Below are 19043 nucleotides of genomic sequence, written 5' to 3'. Positions count from 1 at the left end.
TAAAGCAGGTTTCTAAACTAAGGTGTTGAAAAGTTTTGTTGACAGGATCTGATATCAAATCCAGGTATCATTTTGCCAAAGATATCAAATAGGCTCAAACATTACACATCCTGAATGCAAATATATTCTTATGAACTAAAATTAAGTCTTATTAATCAGAGACTAGGAAACAAATATAAATTAATAAACTGAGAGGAAAAATACAAAAGTATTAGGTCTTTTTATTGAAGAGCATTAGTTAATCAAGTCTGTTTCATGTCTACGATAATTCATTGTCTAAAACAGATGGTCTCGCCAATTACTGTCACATCCACCGCAAAACTAATTAGTTTCAGTATAAGTCCTTCAAAGTTTGTTTCTTGGTAAAATTCCACTTGGACTCAAAATGATTCTCACCCAATGCTCAACCCCTCTCTGCTGTGGTATTTGTGATATATTCCTGTGAGACGAACTGTCAGGCCTTTTGCTGCAGACTGCTGGTTTGATTGCATCTCAGTGGGCTTCTTTTTGGATCCAGTTCCTTTTTAATCTTGCAAAGCACATGGTAAACTAATGGTGTGCCACAGCACAAAGGCTCCGGGGTAGTGAGAGCGCTGTAAACTATTATCCTGCCTCCATGGTGAATGAAATTATGGATGAGTACCTTACAGTGAGATTCCCAGTTGCAGTCATCTCACAGGAAGGAAGTGGAAAATAGAGGAAAATCTACCATGAAACGATCCATATGTACATTGATGTTCAGTACACACAGCTCAATTCCTCCCTGAGCATCTGAAAACCATCCCTCGATTTAACCAACAGTGCTCATGTAACACTAGACTTCACAAACGTCAGAGCTGACCACTCCCTGCAAACCCTCCGAGACTCACAAATTAAAGGTATGAGGCTTGGCAGAGCCTCCTAATGAAACGAGCCATGAACATTACACTCCAAATAGGTCATTATTGTAGCTTGAGCCGAGGCAAAGATAAAATATGTCTGACTCTAAAACTGCGGGAAGATGTTAAATTTCTTGCAACAAGGCACTTGAAAAGAGCATCATTTTGTCTTTTATTACGTTTTTGACACACATTTAGGCGTCTCCATACCAGGGGTGCCAGTGATGCCAGAAGACTGTGCATTAAACGACAGCCACAAAACAGCTCCACACCCACCGCCTGAGCTCATCTCACCCCCACTTCTCTCTCTTCCTGGCATATCTTCTTGTGTAATTAACAAGGCTTAGAGCACCCTCACAAATACTGCTCGTGCTCACAAAAAAAAAAAAAAAAACCCACATTCACAACCCTGTGCTGCATGCTGTCACTTGCACACACACTCTCCCTGCATGTAATTAACATGGATTAGGGCACAGTGTTGTCTTATGCCAGAACTGCTTTATTAACCAAAACACAGTGTGCGCGTGTGCACGTGTGTGCATGAAATGTGTGTTCGAAAGCACATTTTCTGGGACAGACACAAACTGCAGCGTGCTGTGCATCAGTGTTACTCGGTCAGCCGGTGGGGAGGTGACATCAATCAGGCTAAAAGCAGGGATGCTGCCTTTGTGTGTGCGCACATACACACGCGGGCACATAAAAACACACTTAATCGTGTATACGACAAAAGACCTCTTTGTGTAATCCTTGTGGCAGTATAGAATTACGAGGAAGAGAAACGGAAAGAGAATGAGAGACTTATCATTCCTTTCCTTTCTTTTCCAAATTATCTCCTCTCCAATTAATAGCCTTTTCATTAAGAGAGAACAGAAGTAATGACATTTTGGCAGAAGAGGATGTACTATCTCTCTCTTTTTTTTTTTTCTCTCCTACACACACCAGACTTCGTTATTAGCTCCTAACAGATGCAAAATACCAACATTTAAGCCAAGACTGTGCTTACTCCAGGCAACTTACTCAGTCGTGGCTTTCTTGTAAATGACTGCTTGTCCTTAATCACCTCTGAAACAGACAGAGCGACTCAGAGACAACAGGGAGTAGATATGCCACATTATGCAGCTCCAGCCCAGTATAAATGACCTCCCACCACTCCCTAACAATATTACAACTTCATCTCCCAGCATACTTCACCAATTACCGCCACGGAGGGTCAAAAGGTGATGGAATACACAAGACAACTCATAAATCTCAAGGACAGTAATGACAGCAGGGAAAAGGGCACCCACACGCAAGCAAACATCAGCCGATTTTAGTCGCCACTCCCAGAATTATGCATTCAGTGTCAAAACACGTTCACGGAAAAAAAGAAAGGCGCGGACAAGGAGGGGTTGAACATGGACAGGCTGCCTGTCTTGTCACACAACCTTGAAGCGTCAGGGTTGTTCATCTGTGATCAGAGCAAAGTTCTGCAGTGACGGCTGTGCAGCGTGCAGAAACAAAAATAGCACTTCATCGCATCCCTGACAAAGAACACACAGCCAATTATGTCACGCTGCTGATTGCCCCATCCTCGTCCAATCAGAGAGAATCTTCCTCTGCCCTTGTGAAAGAGAGAGTTTGAAATCAAAATCAGCGCTGCCGCTCTGTCGTCACCACATGTGTAAGGGGGAGTTTTCTTTGGGGGGGGCAGAAACGCGCGTCATGTCTTCTCTGTGATCATCAAACCCTTGCATGCATTTTACATCACTGCTGCAGTGTGACAACCCACTATCCTTACCGGGTCTCCATCTCCTTCATCTCTTGATGCAAATCTTATTTTTCCCCTCTTCTCGCCCGCTCTGTCTACCTAACCCTCCGCCCATCCCTCTTCACCCCGCTCTGTCAGGATCTCCATGCTCATCCATCTATTTTTGGGTGTTAATCTCGACCACCTGCAAACCCTCTAATTAGTTCACATCTGTGTCTGAGCCCCACCATCTCAAGCATGCATTCACCAGTACAATACAAATGTGTGCGCGTGCAGAGCCATAGACAGTGACGCTCATGTACACAACCTTCTGCACCGTTTTCTTCTTACCCCCAGTGTTCTCATTCTTCATCTCCAAGTTCAAGTTTCACAAGTGCCCGCACGCACACATTCACACACGGGGATGGGAAAGAAGAAGAAGGCAGTGATCTAAGGATCTAAAAATGTAACTGGCTTTCGCCTAATGATTAGTCTAATCAAATCTTTTTTCCAGATGCACTCTAATTAGGAAAATTACCCTGCACTGCAGAATAATAAGGCTTTTATATGGAGATTTGTATTGTTGCTCATGCCGATGACGACAGTGACAACGACTTTTAAGGATTTTTAGGATTTTTTTCCAAGTGTCCTCACAGTAACCTCTGTACATGTGTGTCTGTGTCCCACCAGGGCTGCGTAGTAGTTATTCCTGCAGCGTCTGCAGTGTGGTCCTCAACTCCATCGAGCAGTACCATGCACACCTCCAGGGCTCCAAGCATCAGAACAAGTGAGTACATACATGGATAGACTGATAGTCAATAAAATCCATAAAAAGGCGACAGCGCATAATCTTCCAAAAAGGTAAATCCACCTGTGCTTGTCATTCTGAAGTAAATACTGGCTGCACAGTGTAATGGCTGCAGACAAATGACACCATCCACATATAGATCGGTTCACCTTCAACCTCGCTTTGAATAAGTTATTTGGCCTTTCCACCGCAAAAATGAAAGTCACATTACGCAACCAAAACAGGAAGAGAGAAAACAGCAAACTTTAAAAGAAAAAGAACCCTGCTGATGGAGGAGGCAAAGGGAGTGAAGAGGGAAACAACAGTGAACAGACAGGCATTCACTCAGTGGAGAGCACCGGTGTTGTGTCAAGGGTCTGGTTGCCCTTGGATATGTGTTTTCCCTGAGTAGCAGAACTTCAGACAGTTTAAAACTGGCAATCATTCTACTAGGTCAGTAAGTAACAAAACCGGTCTACTTCTTAACACAACAAAGTTTTTTATTATTCCTTTGTATTACACTGAGACCAAGGTTTCTACATCTCTTACAGTTGTTTTTTTCTTCTGATTTGGGCAGTAGCCAGGCAGCTAGCGGTAGCCATGTTGCTAATACTGTGTTTGCAACAGTGGCGCCAAGTTATACCACAGGGAAACAGCGAGTTGAAAAGTTGTCTTTTTCCACTTTAATCTTTTTTTCATGTGTACAAATGAGTCCAACAAATGAAAAACCATCTGAATGTGTGAGAGCTTATCCCCACTACAATTCATTGCGCTGAGACTATGAAGAAGACACAAAGAGAAAAGCCCTCACAGCGAGAGAGATAAGGGAGGCAGTGTGAGGCTAGGACAACCGGCTTCCCGCCTGCGTGTGTGTCCATTTGAAACATGTATTAATATTTCCACAATCCTTTTTTCCTGTCCTGCCCCATAGAAGTGCATATGACGTCACACTATGCAGATGTCGCCACCGGGATTCATGCACATGCAGGGTCATGGCCCTGTAGCTACTGCATTTTCAAATTGCTCAGTAGATTACCTTTGGGGTATTTGTGGCTGTTAAGTGAAGAAAATCTTTCAGGACCTTGTATGTTTCATCAGCATGTGCCTGGAATCAGATGCTAATCTTGTGCCCTGAAAAGTTCAGTACCGACTGCTGAGGGCTGAGGAGAAAAGGGATGGTCGGCATGGTTGGTCATTGGGAAGATTCAGATGGATTCAAACAGTACATCTTTTTGGACACATTTTGTGTTGTTGCAGCCAAGAAAAGAAATGCATTGTTTGCGATGACAGAGGCGGTCAGCCCTACTTGCAAATTACAGCACATTTCTGTTTGTATTTAAAATGTTTTGATGATGACGGGGCTTTAAATTTTTAAATATCTGATGAGGGGAATGGCACAGCCGACATTCACTGGCTGACATTCATTCATCATTTACATGTAAGCCATGCAAAGAGATGTGGAGCAGGCTGAGCGCAGCGTAATGGAAACAAGGTTATTTATAATGAAGAATGACAATTGCACGATGAGGTTTGGTCATTTTCATCATTGATTTCAGAAAACGCAATCACAGCCGATGTCAGGGAAATTATATCCACCAGCAGGAAGAGAGCGCGATATGGAACACTTACATTTCATGCATTTATCATGAAATGGCTCAAAGCTTTGCCGTAGGCTGTTCTGTGATGCTTGTGTGCTGTGTGTGTGTATGTGTGTGTGTGTGCGTGTGTGTGTGTGTGTGTGCATGCGTGCCCATCTGTGCATCTCTTTGAATTTAAAGCAACATAATGGAAATGCGGTGTGTTCTAAATTGAGTGTTTGCCAGATAAAAGGCTGCTTGAGGATATAACTTTGTTGTTGGGGCCGTTTCTTCTTCCTTTTTTCCGAGAGTGGAGACACTTCAGCCGAAATGTCTGTATTTATCCACCCTGGAGCATAACTCGTCCGGGCTGCATACACCAAACTTCTGCAAACAAGTTAACGCTGAGACAGAGAGTGGTGGGTGGACTGAGAAAAACAGCGGCAATAACAAGCATGAGAAAAGGCAGAGAGGGAAGAAGGATGACACAGACAGCAAATAAAAGAAATTATTTTCTTGTGGCCAAATTCCAAATGCTGATATCCACTGGTCACAAAAGAGAAGATAATCTCTATTATTACTATGGGAACCATCATGCATGCTCTGTTGACTATATAGACACTTGAGTTACATAGAGAGAAGGTTCATACATCAAACTGCTCACATCAAGGTCATGGAGTATTTTGACTAATCATGATTTCTGCAAGGGAGACATTGCTGTTCAGATTTTGATGAATTTGAATGAATTTTTTGTTTGTGCTTCGAGCTGAGCTGCAAAACTTGGCAACTTACTCCAAAACAATCAAGATGGATGTATAGCACTGCATGTAGGAGAAAATAAAATACATTTTTGATTACAGGGTAAACTGTCCCTACAGGATACATTTTTGACATACAATGCTATTTCACATGGTTTGTTCAGAGACCATTCTTGATATAGGAGCTAACATAAAATGGAAAAAAAAACAAACAAGATTTGTGTATATTTGAGTGTCGCCGAAGCTGAAGAGGAGGCACAGAGGTAAAATTGTAGATGTGCTGAAAACGGTGCAGCCTAAGACATTTCAGGGAACGTTGACTCAAATCCCAACGCAAACTTATTTTTCTCCTCCCCAGCGTGGTATCAGTCCACTCAGAGAGGTTGGCTGAGGTGCGGAGATAGCAGCTCGGGACTGGTATTTGGTTTATGGAGATCAAGGCATGAAAAACTGACATTCAGAAATTTCAAACAGAATTGAAAGGTTACTCAATGTACTACACTGAAGCTGGTGTGATTAATTTTTCTTTGTTAGCAGAAAGAGACATTTGGCAGGCGTACTTTGATATAAAGTTCTCAGCAAAACTTCATGACAAGGTTTGGTAATTAACATAAACAAGCGCATGAATGTGTTTGGAAAGAGATGTTGCTGAGTAGGAGGGACATCCGCTTTATTGTGTTTTTGGATGCGACAAGAAGGCCATTAACTACTACATGCACTGAGCAAGACACCGAATGCCTAAAAACAGCTCTTCCCTCCGTCTGAGTCGGCAGACATAGGAACATCAGCTAAACCCCTAAAGAGCGTGATTGTTGAGATGTGTAATGTCTCAGCACAGAGGCTGTATGTCATGTAAAATGGCAGCTCGTAATTCTCTCCGTCTGTCAGATTTACTGTCATAAAGCGGAAAAGAGGGCAGACACACTGAAAGAGTCATCTTTATGAGAGTGTAAGCAAGACTGATAGACACAGGAGGGACGGTATGCACCGCAGACACCGAGAGACAGATGGGAAGTGGGATGCAATGAGACAGAAAGACAAATCGTGTTCGAAAGACAGGCCAAACACATTTTTATTTTTTTTTTGAAAAAAAGGGCAAAGAGATAGAAAAAGCCAAGGACAAAGTTGATCAGGAGAGACAGAGGGACGTGGAGAAATGTAGTAAAGCAGACAGAAACAGGATTTACTGGAGATGGAAAGGTGGAAAGAGCAGGATAAAAAATCTCCCTAAACTGAGCTGAAATTGGAGCAAGAGATATAAAGCGCAGACCCGGAGTGTACATTGAGAAGAACGTAGTCTTGCTGATAGCTGCTGGGAAGTACTGATAGACAGCGTGGGATGACAGGGCATCAACGGACAGAGGGCAGTAAGAGACACAATGAGAGGGAGGTACTGAGAGGGGCATTTACAGGGCTGATACCAAAAGGTCACTGGATAGAAGGGGAGGATGGACCTCATCCACACTATCAGACAGGCTTACAGGAAGGAGCTCTGAAGTGGAGGAAGTTTGGTCTAGAAGTGTGAAGAGCTGCGCGTCAGAGCAGCGGATTTTCCCTGGACTGTTTGCGGGGCTGTCAACAGAAGGAAAGGATACTCTACTGACATTCTGTAGTAAGATTACCTTTTCAAGTTTAGGTAAGGTTTAGGTAAGGTAATGGAATGTTATGTAAGGAACCTTACGAGGCCTCTGTGGGTAGAAGGTAATTATCAAATTCTTTAGTAGGAGAGAGGAGAGCAGGACTGTCAGAGTTTTACAGACCAAGCTCGGCATCTGCCCTAAACACAGAACACTGATGTCCCATGTTGATGGAGCTTTTCAGTTATCCAGGTTAAGCACTGTGTCATAGGCAACTGGACGTTTCACCTCTCATCCAAGAGGCTTCTTCAGTTCTAACTACATACTAACAACACTACTACACCTACAATGCAGTACTCAGCTCCCTCCCCAGACAGCTTGACAACCATTCACGCCTGGGCAGACCTAGCAACCCACATGAAGGCCGGTTGGACCAATGACCCAAAAGCTTACGATAGAGTACATAGAACTGAAGTCTCAGATTTTGTCAACAGCCCTTTACTTAAATGTCTAAGGGTTATTGTCAATGGATCCCCATTTTATTGAAAGAGCAAATTGATGTGAACCTATTTACATAGGCACCTTTTCCATAATTGGAGGATGACGTATCAGACTCTAGTCATACGTCATTATTCCATGTTAGAAACAGCATGCAGATTTGTCACTTTGAGCACAAAATTAGGCTACTTGGCAAACAGTGTGGCTCATCAACATTGCCAGGAAAATACTCAGAGAAACATGGAATTTCATAAAAATACCAAAATACATTGCAGGGGGCCATTAAGCAGCATCTGCAGGATTGCAGGGTTGCAGACAGCGTGCATTAATTGGCAAAAAGTCCATGAGAGAGCCCTCAAAGCACAAGCGACTGTACAGTGCGACCGCCCTGAGCCTTCCCAGACTTATTGCAAACGCCTGCTGAATTCTGTTTAGTCGGAGTGAACACTGGTAGTGGAAATAAGTCTTGCCAGCTCCGTTGCACTGCTCCATCGATCCTCTGGGAAACAAGACCGAAGGTTCCACCTCATCGACCTCACTTCCTCTGCCTTCACCAAGTCACTCAGGTGAAACACAATACGGGTGCACGAATGTGTGATAGTAAGTGCTTCAGGCTACATCTCTCTCACTCACATACGCAAACCCTTCCCTGCATCAACTAGCAGTTATATTTTAGCCTTGGTAACAGAGTAGTATGTGGGCATGATAGCAAATAATGCCCCTGTCACATCGTATTGTGCAGCATATTGTTCAAAGTGTCGCTTTTCTGCTGACATGGGAGTGTACACAAACACACACACACACACTGGTTGCAGCACAGATATAAGACTTGATGACTTGTAAGGCGAAGACATAAGGCCCTGAGAATGAGGGCTGGGTGTGTGTGTGTGTATGCGTATGCGTGGGTGTGCATGTGCATGAGTCTTTTACAAACTCTACTTTTTGATTAGCCGTCTGATTATGGATTGTTGCCCTGCTCAAATGCTCTTTATCCATTTGCGTGTGGCTATGTGTACATGTGCACGCATATGTGTTAATGTAGCAGCTTGTGTGAGTCCTTATGGATAAGAGGTTGTTGAGGTTGTTGTTCATATCTCTGGGTTATTTACAGGGTGGACAGGGCTTTGCCAAAGCGACGTGAGATCTTCCACCCAAACTTTGAGTGAGTGTGTGTATGCATTTCTTGTGGGTTGTGTGTGTGTGTGTGTTCTTCGCACTCAGGATGAGCTTTGGCTTGTGTAAGGAGCTTTCGGAGGAGACGAAAGCACAGCTGACAACAGCAGGGGATTAGCTCTCACCGAAGAAACATCCATGAAAACTGTGTATGCGTTTCTACATATATTTGTGTGTGTTTGTATGTGTGAGTGTGTGTGTGTGTGTGTGATGTTTGGCATTAGGAATGTGTCATCATAAAACAACAACAGATTTCTCTGTTCTTTAAACAGCTGGATGCATCTATCCGCCAGCTCTCCCTATCTGCACCATGCATCTGCTTCATACTCAGTCAGCTGCAGGTCATTTGAAACCCAGCAGACTCCACACAGTCGCTCCAGACTGGCTGCTGTAATTGGACCTGTGCAGGAAGATAACAGCGAAGATAAAACTACATAAACTTGGCAGAACATTTTCACAGTTTACAGTACGTTGCAATTAAGCCAAGGCACTATGCTGGCTGGCAGACAGGGACACAAGTGGGCAGCAGACACAGCTGAACCAAATGGATGAACTTTAAATTGCCATGTTGGTTCCAGAGCGCAGAACTCTAAAAAAGTGATATTAAAAAAAAGGAGCGTAAGGCCACCATCCCAGAACAACTTACAACACTTACTGCTTCCTGTTCCTCTGAAGTGAAACTCTCAGTCCTGAGGTGTGTTTAGCTGTTAGCTCAATTAGCCTCATAAGCACTATTTGCTATCAGCTCCCTTGAGCAAACACACCCCAGGAATCTGGCTGCACGCACGCTCACCCACTACCGATTTCAATGTGGATTTGTTGTCCACAAGTGTAATGCATCTTTTCTGATTTAAAGTGTCATTTTTTGTAGGTTTTACATCGAGTAGCCAGGCACTGACAGCAATTGTATAGTTGGCGCCCAGGTTAGTTTGCCATCATTCATTAAGATACTGTTAAACATACAAAATAATATTTTTCTTCCCCTGCTAAAGAGTTTTTATCCTCAATTAGTTTTTCCTAAACACATCGAGGTTCTAAGGACAGAGGATGTCATTCATGTACAGATTGTAAAGCCTATTGAGGAAATGTGGTTATGATTTTTGGGCAAAATAAATAAAATCGACTTGACAGAAATCGGCACTAATTTTGAACCCTGCAATCAGCAGACAGGAGCTGAGCCCACGTGTCGATGGGAAATGTTCTGACGATGGAAGACTGCTTCCAGCGACAATGTATGCCTGCACCGATACACAGTACAGTAGGTAATTTCTAATCAGGTTTCAAAAGTTGTATCTTTGTTCTGTCTTTGGAAGAGAACAATTCAGATGTGCTAGTGGATGCAGCAGTTTGTGAGGTCTTATTTTTAACTGTACAACAGTCCAATAACCTGATGTTTTCTTTTATGCTGTAGAAGCACTGATACGATAAAAGGCTCCTATGAGTTAACATGTTTCTAATCCTCGATTATGTGTTACATAAATATGCAAATACTATATCAAACACTTGTTAAAAGGTTCAATAGAATATTCATTATCAAAAAATGGCAGTAACAGCAATTATTAAGGCAGTATAATAATATAAAAACAAAATATACACCTCACTGTGTCTATAAAACATCTATGTGCAGCAAATGCTTTTCTGTAAATCTGCCAACATTATGCCGATAAGATCTGCTTATTGGCATGCTGATTCATCAGTCAGGCTCCACTATATAGATCTTTCTCTGTCTGGTACAGCGTTGTTCTATTAACAACACCCAGTATTGTGAACCAGAAAAAGTGCTAAGAGACCTCAAAATCACAGTCCACAACATCCTCAAGGCTACAGTGGGTTTTATACGGCCTCCAAAGTTGAAGTCCAAGGAAGCATTAAAGGAATACAAATAGAAACACCAGAATAAAACAAGGATGGGAACTAATTACCCCCCTAGAGTCCATGAGAGCAAACAAGGCAACCAGTAAGGCCAGTGTACTTGATGAGACGTGTCAGCGGGGTTGTAGCTCTGACCAATGACACTGCATTGCTTTAACTACCCGTGTAATATTATCATGTTCTCAATCGCTCACTTGGACTGTATGGCCTTTGCTTTCTGGGTGCTTTTTCCTTACACAATTCTGACCTCTGGCCCGCCTTTGTGTGCATTTATGTGCATAGCGAGCGCTTGTGTATGAGGGTGTGTGTGTGATGTTGATGCTAATGCTGATGCTGATGCCCCAAGGCTATTATGGTGAGGTCGGGGACAATCCATTTAGCCTACTCACCCTAGTAATTATTCAGCATCAGTATCACAGGGGACACATACACACAAAGTGCAAAACAAACTAATGCACATTCAAGAGGGAGACAGAGACCGAGAGGCCGGGAGATGACATTGCTTGGTGTACGTAAGTAAAGTAACTCCAAATGCAAAATGGTTGAGTTATCGACCTGTTAATAGGCTAGCTGCATGTATGTGTGTGTGTGTGTGTGTCATGGTTTGAGTATGTGTGTGCGTCCTCCCTGCTTGAGGCAAAGTCAAAGGTTAATTCAGGACTGACACTGGTGAGCTCCGCTCTGTCACACTTGAAAACACACATGCAGGCCAACGCCTGAGTCTCTCCTCATCTCCCCCAAAGGCATTGCTTTAGCTTGTCCTGCTCACACCTTCCGCCCCCCAAAAAATTGCGCACAACAAACACACAAACTCTTTACACACACACACACACAGCCCGCCTGCCCAGAGCATTGCTGTCTGTCATGTTAATAAGGTGAAGGCGGTGAGGAGGGGAGGGTCATGCCTGAATCATGACTCACAGCTCCGCTCCCTTAGCAACTGCCACTGTCGGACTGCGTTTACCTGGCATGCTCACACACACGCTCACACACGGCGTGCCAAGGTGACCTTCGCATCCTCACAAACACTTCCCTCGGACACAGAGGCTGTTCATTCTCTCTGCTCTCTCTCTCACACGTCCTCATCCCTGTATATCTCACATCCAACATGTGTGGCCATGGGAGAGAATATTGGATTAGTTAACAAACCGCTTCGCTCAGATCATGACCTGTTTTTTGACCCCCTCCTGTCTCACCTTCTACTTTACTTGGCTCCGTCACCTTTCCAGCCCTTGTCCTGGTATTACCCGCTATTATAAATGTGTAAGCGTCAAACATGCACTTTAGATTAACGAGATTTAATCATGCTCTGCCACAAAAGCTGGATTCAGTACAGTGAGAAGTCCACTCTATACTTCTCAATGGTCTTTCATCCGTTTAGGTTTGAACGTGGAGAGAATATTGCTCCCAAATGCTCCAAAAAGCAGATGAAACAGCATTTTGAAAAGGCAGAGAAAAAAAACAAATATTAATTTGAGTTCATTTAGGGTAAAAGAAATCCCCAGTCAATGGTAAAGAGAAATTTGATGTTTAACATCAAAATCTCTGCAGATTTAAAAAGGAACAGGGCAAGGCTGTGATCAACCTGGAATTAACTGGCGTGGCTCAGGAGGTAGAGCTGTTGTCCACCAATTCAAAGTCAGTGGTTCAATTCCCAGCCTGGCAGTCTACATATTGAAGCATCTTGTGGCAGAATGCTGAACTGGTAGCATATACTAATGGCTCCTGGTGGCTCTTTCATCCATGAGGGTGTGTGCGTATGAATGGTTATTGCTTCTGATGAGCAGGTGCGTGACTGCTGACAGTGCATTTTAGCAAAACTATTCTTAAAGCTGTAAGATGAAATCAGAGGGTCAGTTTAGGGATAGCACTACTGGAATTGGATCACAGATTATCAACTGAATATAAAGTGTGGACTGACAAATCAGACCAATCGCATTGTTGCGGTTCCATCTACAAAGACCTCGTGCTCTTCTAGACTGGTAGACAAAGTCACAATCAAAGGGAATTTCATAGGGTTGACCAAGTTATCAAAATATAACTTGAACTGCTGCATGATCAAGTATAATACCCAACATACCATACATACCATGATGGTACATATTCTTCAGACATAAGGGAATCAAATCATTCTTTTTGGAGGGCAAAAAAATGTCAAATGTTAATAATATGTTAGAGTTCTTACTTTTATACTGTTTTGACTCTAAGATTTTGGATATTGTTATGTGGAAGACGTAATACATAAATGTTGTCTTTTCTATATCTTTTCCCATATATTCACATTACTGAGGATTGATTATCAAACATTCTGATTGTGTTAATATTTTGTGAAAGTATCAACAACAACAGTATCACAACAGCATCACAATATTGTTCCAATATAAATATTGAGGTATTTGGTCAAAAATGTTAAAATATTTGATTTTGTCACGCAGTCGTAGCCATTATGAAGTTAGTGTGAAGAGATTTAAACATTTCAAGATATATATATTGTGGATCGCGATATAGCTTAAAGATATTGCAGTATTATTTCCAGGCCATATCACGCAGTAGGTGATACCAAACATTTGAACGGTAGTTTATGTATTACGTCAAACACAACTTCTTTCTGTCTGTAAGTCATGCAACTCCCCACTGGGTCCCAGAATAGACTTGTCTGTTCAGCCCCTCTTTTGCCCCGTACTGTTCTCTCTCTGGCCATTCTCCTCTTGATGCCCTCCCCCTACCTCCTCGTCGCTACCTGTCCCCTCCCAGGGAACAATACATGCAGCCAGAGTCGTGGCCTCCCTCTCCTCAGAGAGTCCAAAGTACTAGATGAGTCCTGACAGAGCGGACAGGGTGTAGAGGCCACTGTTTTAACAGCCATTACTGGGATAGGTGCTGACAGCTAGGGTGCCTGTGCATCCCTTTCCCCATCTCTCCCTCCATCTCAGCATTGAGAGTGTGTGTGTGTGTGGGGGGGGCAACGCTCCAATTGGCATTTTAACAAGGGCTGTGATGGAAACGGTGGAATTTGTGCGCTGTTTGGGTGGGACGCGTTTTCATTTCAAGCTTGGAGCGACAACCACGAACAGAAACAAACATCTAAATCTCACTTTGTGCGGGTCTTTAGTTGTTTTCGTCTCCGAACAACAGACATTTCATAACTGCTCCATGAAAAAAAGTTTGAACGCTCCTCAAACTGACAAGAGGAACAATTATCCAAAAAAGCTGCAGACAGAAAGAGGTATTGTATTGCTTTCTGTTGTGACACTTTGGCAATTGAATATCTGAAACTAAACTCTGAATAAGAATTTAATACTGTAATTTCAGTCATACTTTGCAAAGATCAGCTTTACAATTGCTGAGGACTTCACTGCCTTGACACCACCCCCAACTCCTCAAGCCCCCACCCCGCTGTCATATGGAGGTCTCCAAAAACAGGGTGGCTCGCAAGTAGAATGATCATTTCTATACTGACAGATATAAATTGATTTTTATTGTGATTCTGTTTTATAGTTTATGTGGGGATTTTAAATAAACAGGTATAAGCTATCCTGTCTCATTCAGCCTACAGTCTGTTATTGTTATAAATGTAATCCACTTCCTCATGCATACTGGGCTGATGATTTATGACCTTTACCCAAATTCAGGTGGATAATTATTGTCCTGGCAATGTTACCAATACATTGTTAAGCTAATATCGTTCCTTTTGTATTCTGAATGGGGAAACATGGGGGCAACTACAAGCTGTGAATCACCTGTTCAAGCTGCCTGGTGCAACAACATGAGCGAGACTCGCCCTGAAATCCTGGAGCATTGGTTAAGAAGGTGGAAGTTTTGGATTGAGAGCAGTCTCAGACTTCAGTCACTGCCCACAGCAACTTTTGACTATCAATCCTGACCAACCAGACCGCCACAGGAAGGACGAGAGCTGGGATAGGAGCCTTTCTAATCAAGCTGGATTTAGGAGAGGTCTGTCTCCACCACATGCTCACGGATCAAGCTGTTGCACTCGATGTCTGTGCCCCTGTGTGGACTTCAGTGATGGTTTCTTCAGTGGCAGGAAACTACACCGAGGTCCTGGTGTTACTGGAAATCAATGTAAACAAAAAAAGTGTGCTGGGTGCTGGTCTACAGCGGGACAAGGAGAGGTGGACTGCGTGTAAAATGTATTAGTTAATTATTAAGTTAATTTATTTAGGTGTTCAGTGGACAGTGTTTCCTAAAAGTCAAAACTTTGATGCCTTGAACTTTTATCTTGTTATGCGAGCCTGTGTTGTATAATGACCAATGAATTACCTTGTACTTTGTTTAAACAATTATTTGTGAATTTAAGACATTTCCAAAGTCTTTAAGGACCTGCAGCCACCATGAAATACATTTCGCTGAGAAATGCTGTCTCAATTAGTAGGGTCTTGCTTTGCATGAGCTCCAACCCAACTTATCTCTTTGTTTTAATTAAATTTGGCGCGTTTGCCTCTAGAGTTGCTTTGTTTCATGGTGATAAAGCTACAGAATGCAGCCACAGCGCCTGTCATCGTGAAAAACAATCTGCAGCTCCAGATAAAGACTAAATCCGCAGTAATTATTGCACCTTAAACATGAGGGTTTACGCTCCTATCGTTCTCCTTTGTTTTAATACGGGGAACAGCCAGATAGAAGGCATAATAGACGACTGTAATTATGAGAAGATTGTGAAATAGGATTATTGGTTAATGCTTCACATACAGTAGAGCTGCCATTCCCGGTATAAGCAAAGCCTTTTCTATGCAGCAGAGCTCTGAAAGCATAGCAGGGATACATTATTACATTCCTGCAGATTTGTCTTGATACATCACCAGTGAGGACTGTTTCTTTCGCTATCTACACTATATTAAGAATTTCAGGAGACACAGATTTACAGGTAAATGGGATTACTTCCCAGGGACTGAGTATGGCAGAAGCAGAGTATCTTTCCCCAGTAGGCTTGATGTTCCCTGTGGTTAAAGAGCCCTGTCTTGTCGTATCTGCCTGTGTCAGAGACAAACAAGGCTAACAAATTCTTTCCTGTGTTTTGTTTTCAGCCTGAAGCAACACCAGCAGTAAGCCACGGAGACAGGCCACTCTGGAAAGAAGAGGAAATTGGAATAAACAACCTCAGAAAAGAGGACTTGTGTCAGACACTGAGGAGTATGAGAAAGTTGTGCAGAGTAACTTCAGCGTGCGTGTGTCTTTGTGTGTGCGTGTGTGTGTGTATGTGTGCGCGTGTGTCTGGGTGTCATTGGCATCCATGTACGCATCTGCAGTATACACGTGTGGGTCATCGTGAGTGTTTTTTCCTATCTTTGATCTAAAAATGTATCTCTGAGACTTATTCAGCACTTGAAGTGTTTGATAAGATCTCCACACCAACAGCTGGCAGAGGACTTGCGGCTGCATATTGCCATATAACTCCTGTGTGAACCACAATCCTAAAGTTGAACTGATGTCAGTGCGTTGCCCAGAGTGGTAATAACCATTACAATGATAGTCATAGAGCAGACGTAATAATAACTCTGTATCTAGCCGTACCCAAGCGCTCTGACAGTGATCCATGTGTGAACACAGGGGTTTGTTTTAAACATTGATGCTTCCGGTGGCACATGCATGGCTCACTTTCCGACCACTTGAGACCTACTCAGGCCCAGATGTTCAAACCCAAGGACAAGAAAACTCCCAACGACCTCAGCCATTACAGACTGCATGAATTTCCATAACAAACAAAAGGTATTTTTTGGTTTGAATCCTGTGTTGTCTGTAAATGTAGTCGATTGGTGTCACTTCTTTTCAAACGGTGGACGTGTCATTTTAAAACCCATCTTTTCATATATTCCGTGTAATCAAAATGTTGAGATGTGGCTACGGGACAGAGGGTAGTAGAGAAAAGCAGCACAAAGACTTTTACAGTAAAACTAACTGAACTCCTGCTCTGAAGTGAGGTTCTGTGCAACTTTGTTAATCATTAACTGTTGAAAACATTCCCACAGCACTGAATACTGATGTCAGCTGCAGTCCAGAGGTGACAAAAACTTCTCAAATAATTTCTTATTTTTCTGTTGCTATGACCAGAGTAAAATAAAACATCCCAGTCCATGTAGCAGCCAATGTACATAACACCTGGGATGTAAGTCAATGCATGCAAAATGTAAAGCGTTGCATTCACTTGCCTTTTTGAAACCTATTGCTTGCGCCTTTTTTTGGCAATAGCGCTGCTTTCTAGTGATAGCTTCGTAATGCATTACTGCACATGCTTGTACCTTGAAAGAGGTCACCTTTTAGTACTGAACCGGCTTCTTTTCAACATCTAATTTATTCATCAAAAAGGGACAACCTTTTTATACTTAGAAATTAGACCAGTCACCGCTGTATAACACCCCTCATCTGTAGTGTCTTCAGAGTGTCTGTAAAGTGAGTTTCAACAACGTATTGTAGCACCATAAGATGAGCAAAGAGAAGACACGCTCCACTTTGCTGTGCAGGCACTGAGCAGCATTTCTGTGTAAGCTGGGGAAAGGACTGAAAAGCACAGCACTCAGCACTGAGCTATCCTCTGTTAGTTCTGGTTGGGTCGAGCTCTGTTTCTTTGTGTGTTAACACGTTTAGTAAAATTATTTTGTGCTCCGTTCATTTCATGGTGAGGAGAGCGAACTACAGATGACCTGATTAAAAGTGTTTTTCTTCTGCACTCATACGGATGAGTAATGGTTTTATGCAATCACACTGTAATATTAGCAACCAGACAATGTGGGTTTGAAGTGAAACAGTCTAACGAAGCAAAAAAAAAGTGGTTTGTGTAAATAAGTAAAGTTTGTGTTTTAAGAAGTACAAGAGTTTTTGTATTTATAGCGTTTATCTGCACTGAGCTACAGGGTGAAAAGGAAATGTGTTTCTTAAGGATATTATTGAAATATGCTGGCACTGAAATAAATATAAACTGTTTTCTGGTGGGTCATGTGAAAATAAAGTCATCCTGAGCGGAGGAGCCTGTGATGTTGGACCAAAGTCCAATGTTTTCATGAGGACAACCACAGGGTAACTCGTGTGACAGTTTTGCCTGTGGATCAGCGAAGCAGTCAAAAAGGCGACGCAGGACTACAAATTGTTGGATTTTAACATGACGTCTAAAGTGACCGACACGTCTGTTGTCGACGGTGCCGTAAGAAAAACACAACAACAAGAAGTCGCTTGGCATTTCTGTCGTGCATCATGACTGTTCTGATGACTCTTTACACTGGCTCCTTTCTCTCCGGCACTGGTGTTACCACAGTAGAGGCGGTGTCTGCGTTTGCCGACATCACACTTTGTGCAGAGGATGACGGTTCCATGAGTCACATATTTTAGCAGATGTTACATAATATATGACAGAGATGTATCTATGGGTAGGATATCTGTGATATGATGCTTGCGGCCGGGTGTCTGTGTATGTGATGCTGTCAGCTGCACTGGCAGTGGGAGACTCTCTGAGCTGTGTACCGTGAGCACATTTGTAAAACACACCTGATGATCAATACAATGAAGATGATAACTACATCTATTTTCTCTTGCAAAATCCAAACCTGCTTGCTTTTTCTGTTTGTTGGCAACGGCATGTCGATGTGTGAAATTTGCTTTTTACTGGCAGCGACGATGTTGCCACACACGCACAACCTCGAGATTACACCATCACCCACACAAAAATATTTTACCAGACTTATTTAATTAATTTATCTCCTTTTATTTTTAATGTCTCTTATCACTCTCTCATTTCCTCTCAGCCAAATATACTGGGATACTGTGCAGTTATATACAAAACATTACCAAGAGATATGAATGCAGAATATGAGATATAGAATTCCAGTGATGCGAACGAATATTTCTACTTCTATGTTTTGATGGTCAAGGATTACAATGATACCATATACTACATCATAAACTGTTCAAGTGAACAGCCAATACAAGGCCAAACTGTACAAGTGTGCTAAGTTTCATGCTTCTGTGAAAAAGTGAACCATTCGACATGAAAAATGAGACTTCCCCGTCTCTCTCAGTAAGTTGTTTAATTCTGCTGGACAGTGAATCTCTTTTTGTAGAGCCCAGAGTGCCTGTCTCAGCTCTGCTAACAGAGAGCAAAGTAGCTAACATTAGTTTAGAAATGGAGTGCACTTCATTAACTTCCTAACTATATTAACTACCGGCTTCCAACACAACAGAGGTTCCA

The 19043-nt window shown here is 42.6% G+C and overlaps 1 protein-coding gene across 3 annotated transcripts in view; it reads left to right on the top strand.

Annotated features, from left to right (window-relative positions):
- zgc:171482 (zinc finger protein) overlaps positions 1-18452 on the top strand; it is a 55246-nt gene extending 36794 nt beyond the window's left edge. Inside the window, exons 6-8 of one of the 3 annotated variants that reach the window (XM_037124049.1) lie at positions 3295-3391; positions 10141-10232; positions 15892-18452. In XM_037124049.1, coding sequence (XP_036979944.1) covers positions 3295-3391; positions 10141-10232; positions 15892-15896 — 194 coding nt within the window. In that variant the 3' untranslated portion in view covers positions 15897-18452. Of the gene's footprint in view, positions 1-3294; positions 3392-10140; positions 10237-15891 lie in introns of all 3 variants that reach the window. The other 2 variants (XM_037124048.1, XM_037124050.1) reach the window with 2 other exon arrangements.
- The last annotated feature ends 591 nt before the right edge of the window (positions 18453-19043 follow it).

Source organism: Acanthopagrus latus, chromosome 15, assembly GCF_904848185.1.
Source record: "Acanthopagrus latus isolate v.2019 chromosome 15, fAcaLat1.1, whole genome shotgun sequence".
Classification (NCBI taxonomy): Eukaryota; Metazoa; Chordata; class Actinopteri; order Spariformes; family Sparidae; genus Acanthopagrus; species Acanthopagrus latus.
This window is presented reverse-complemented; position numbering and strand designations above follow the sequence as displayed.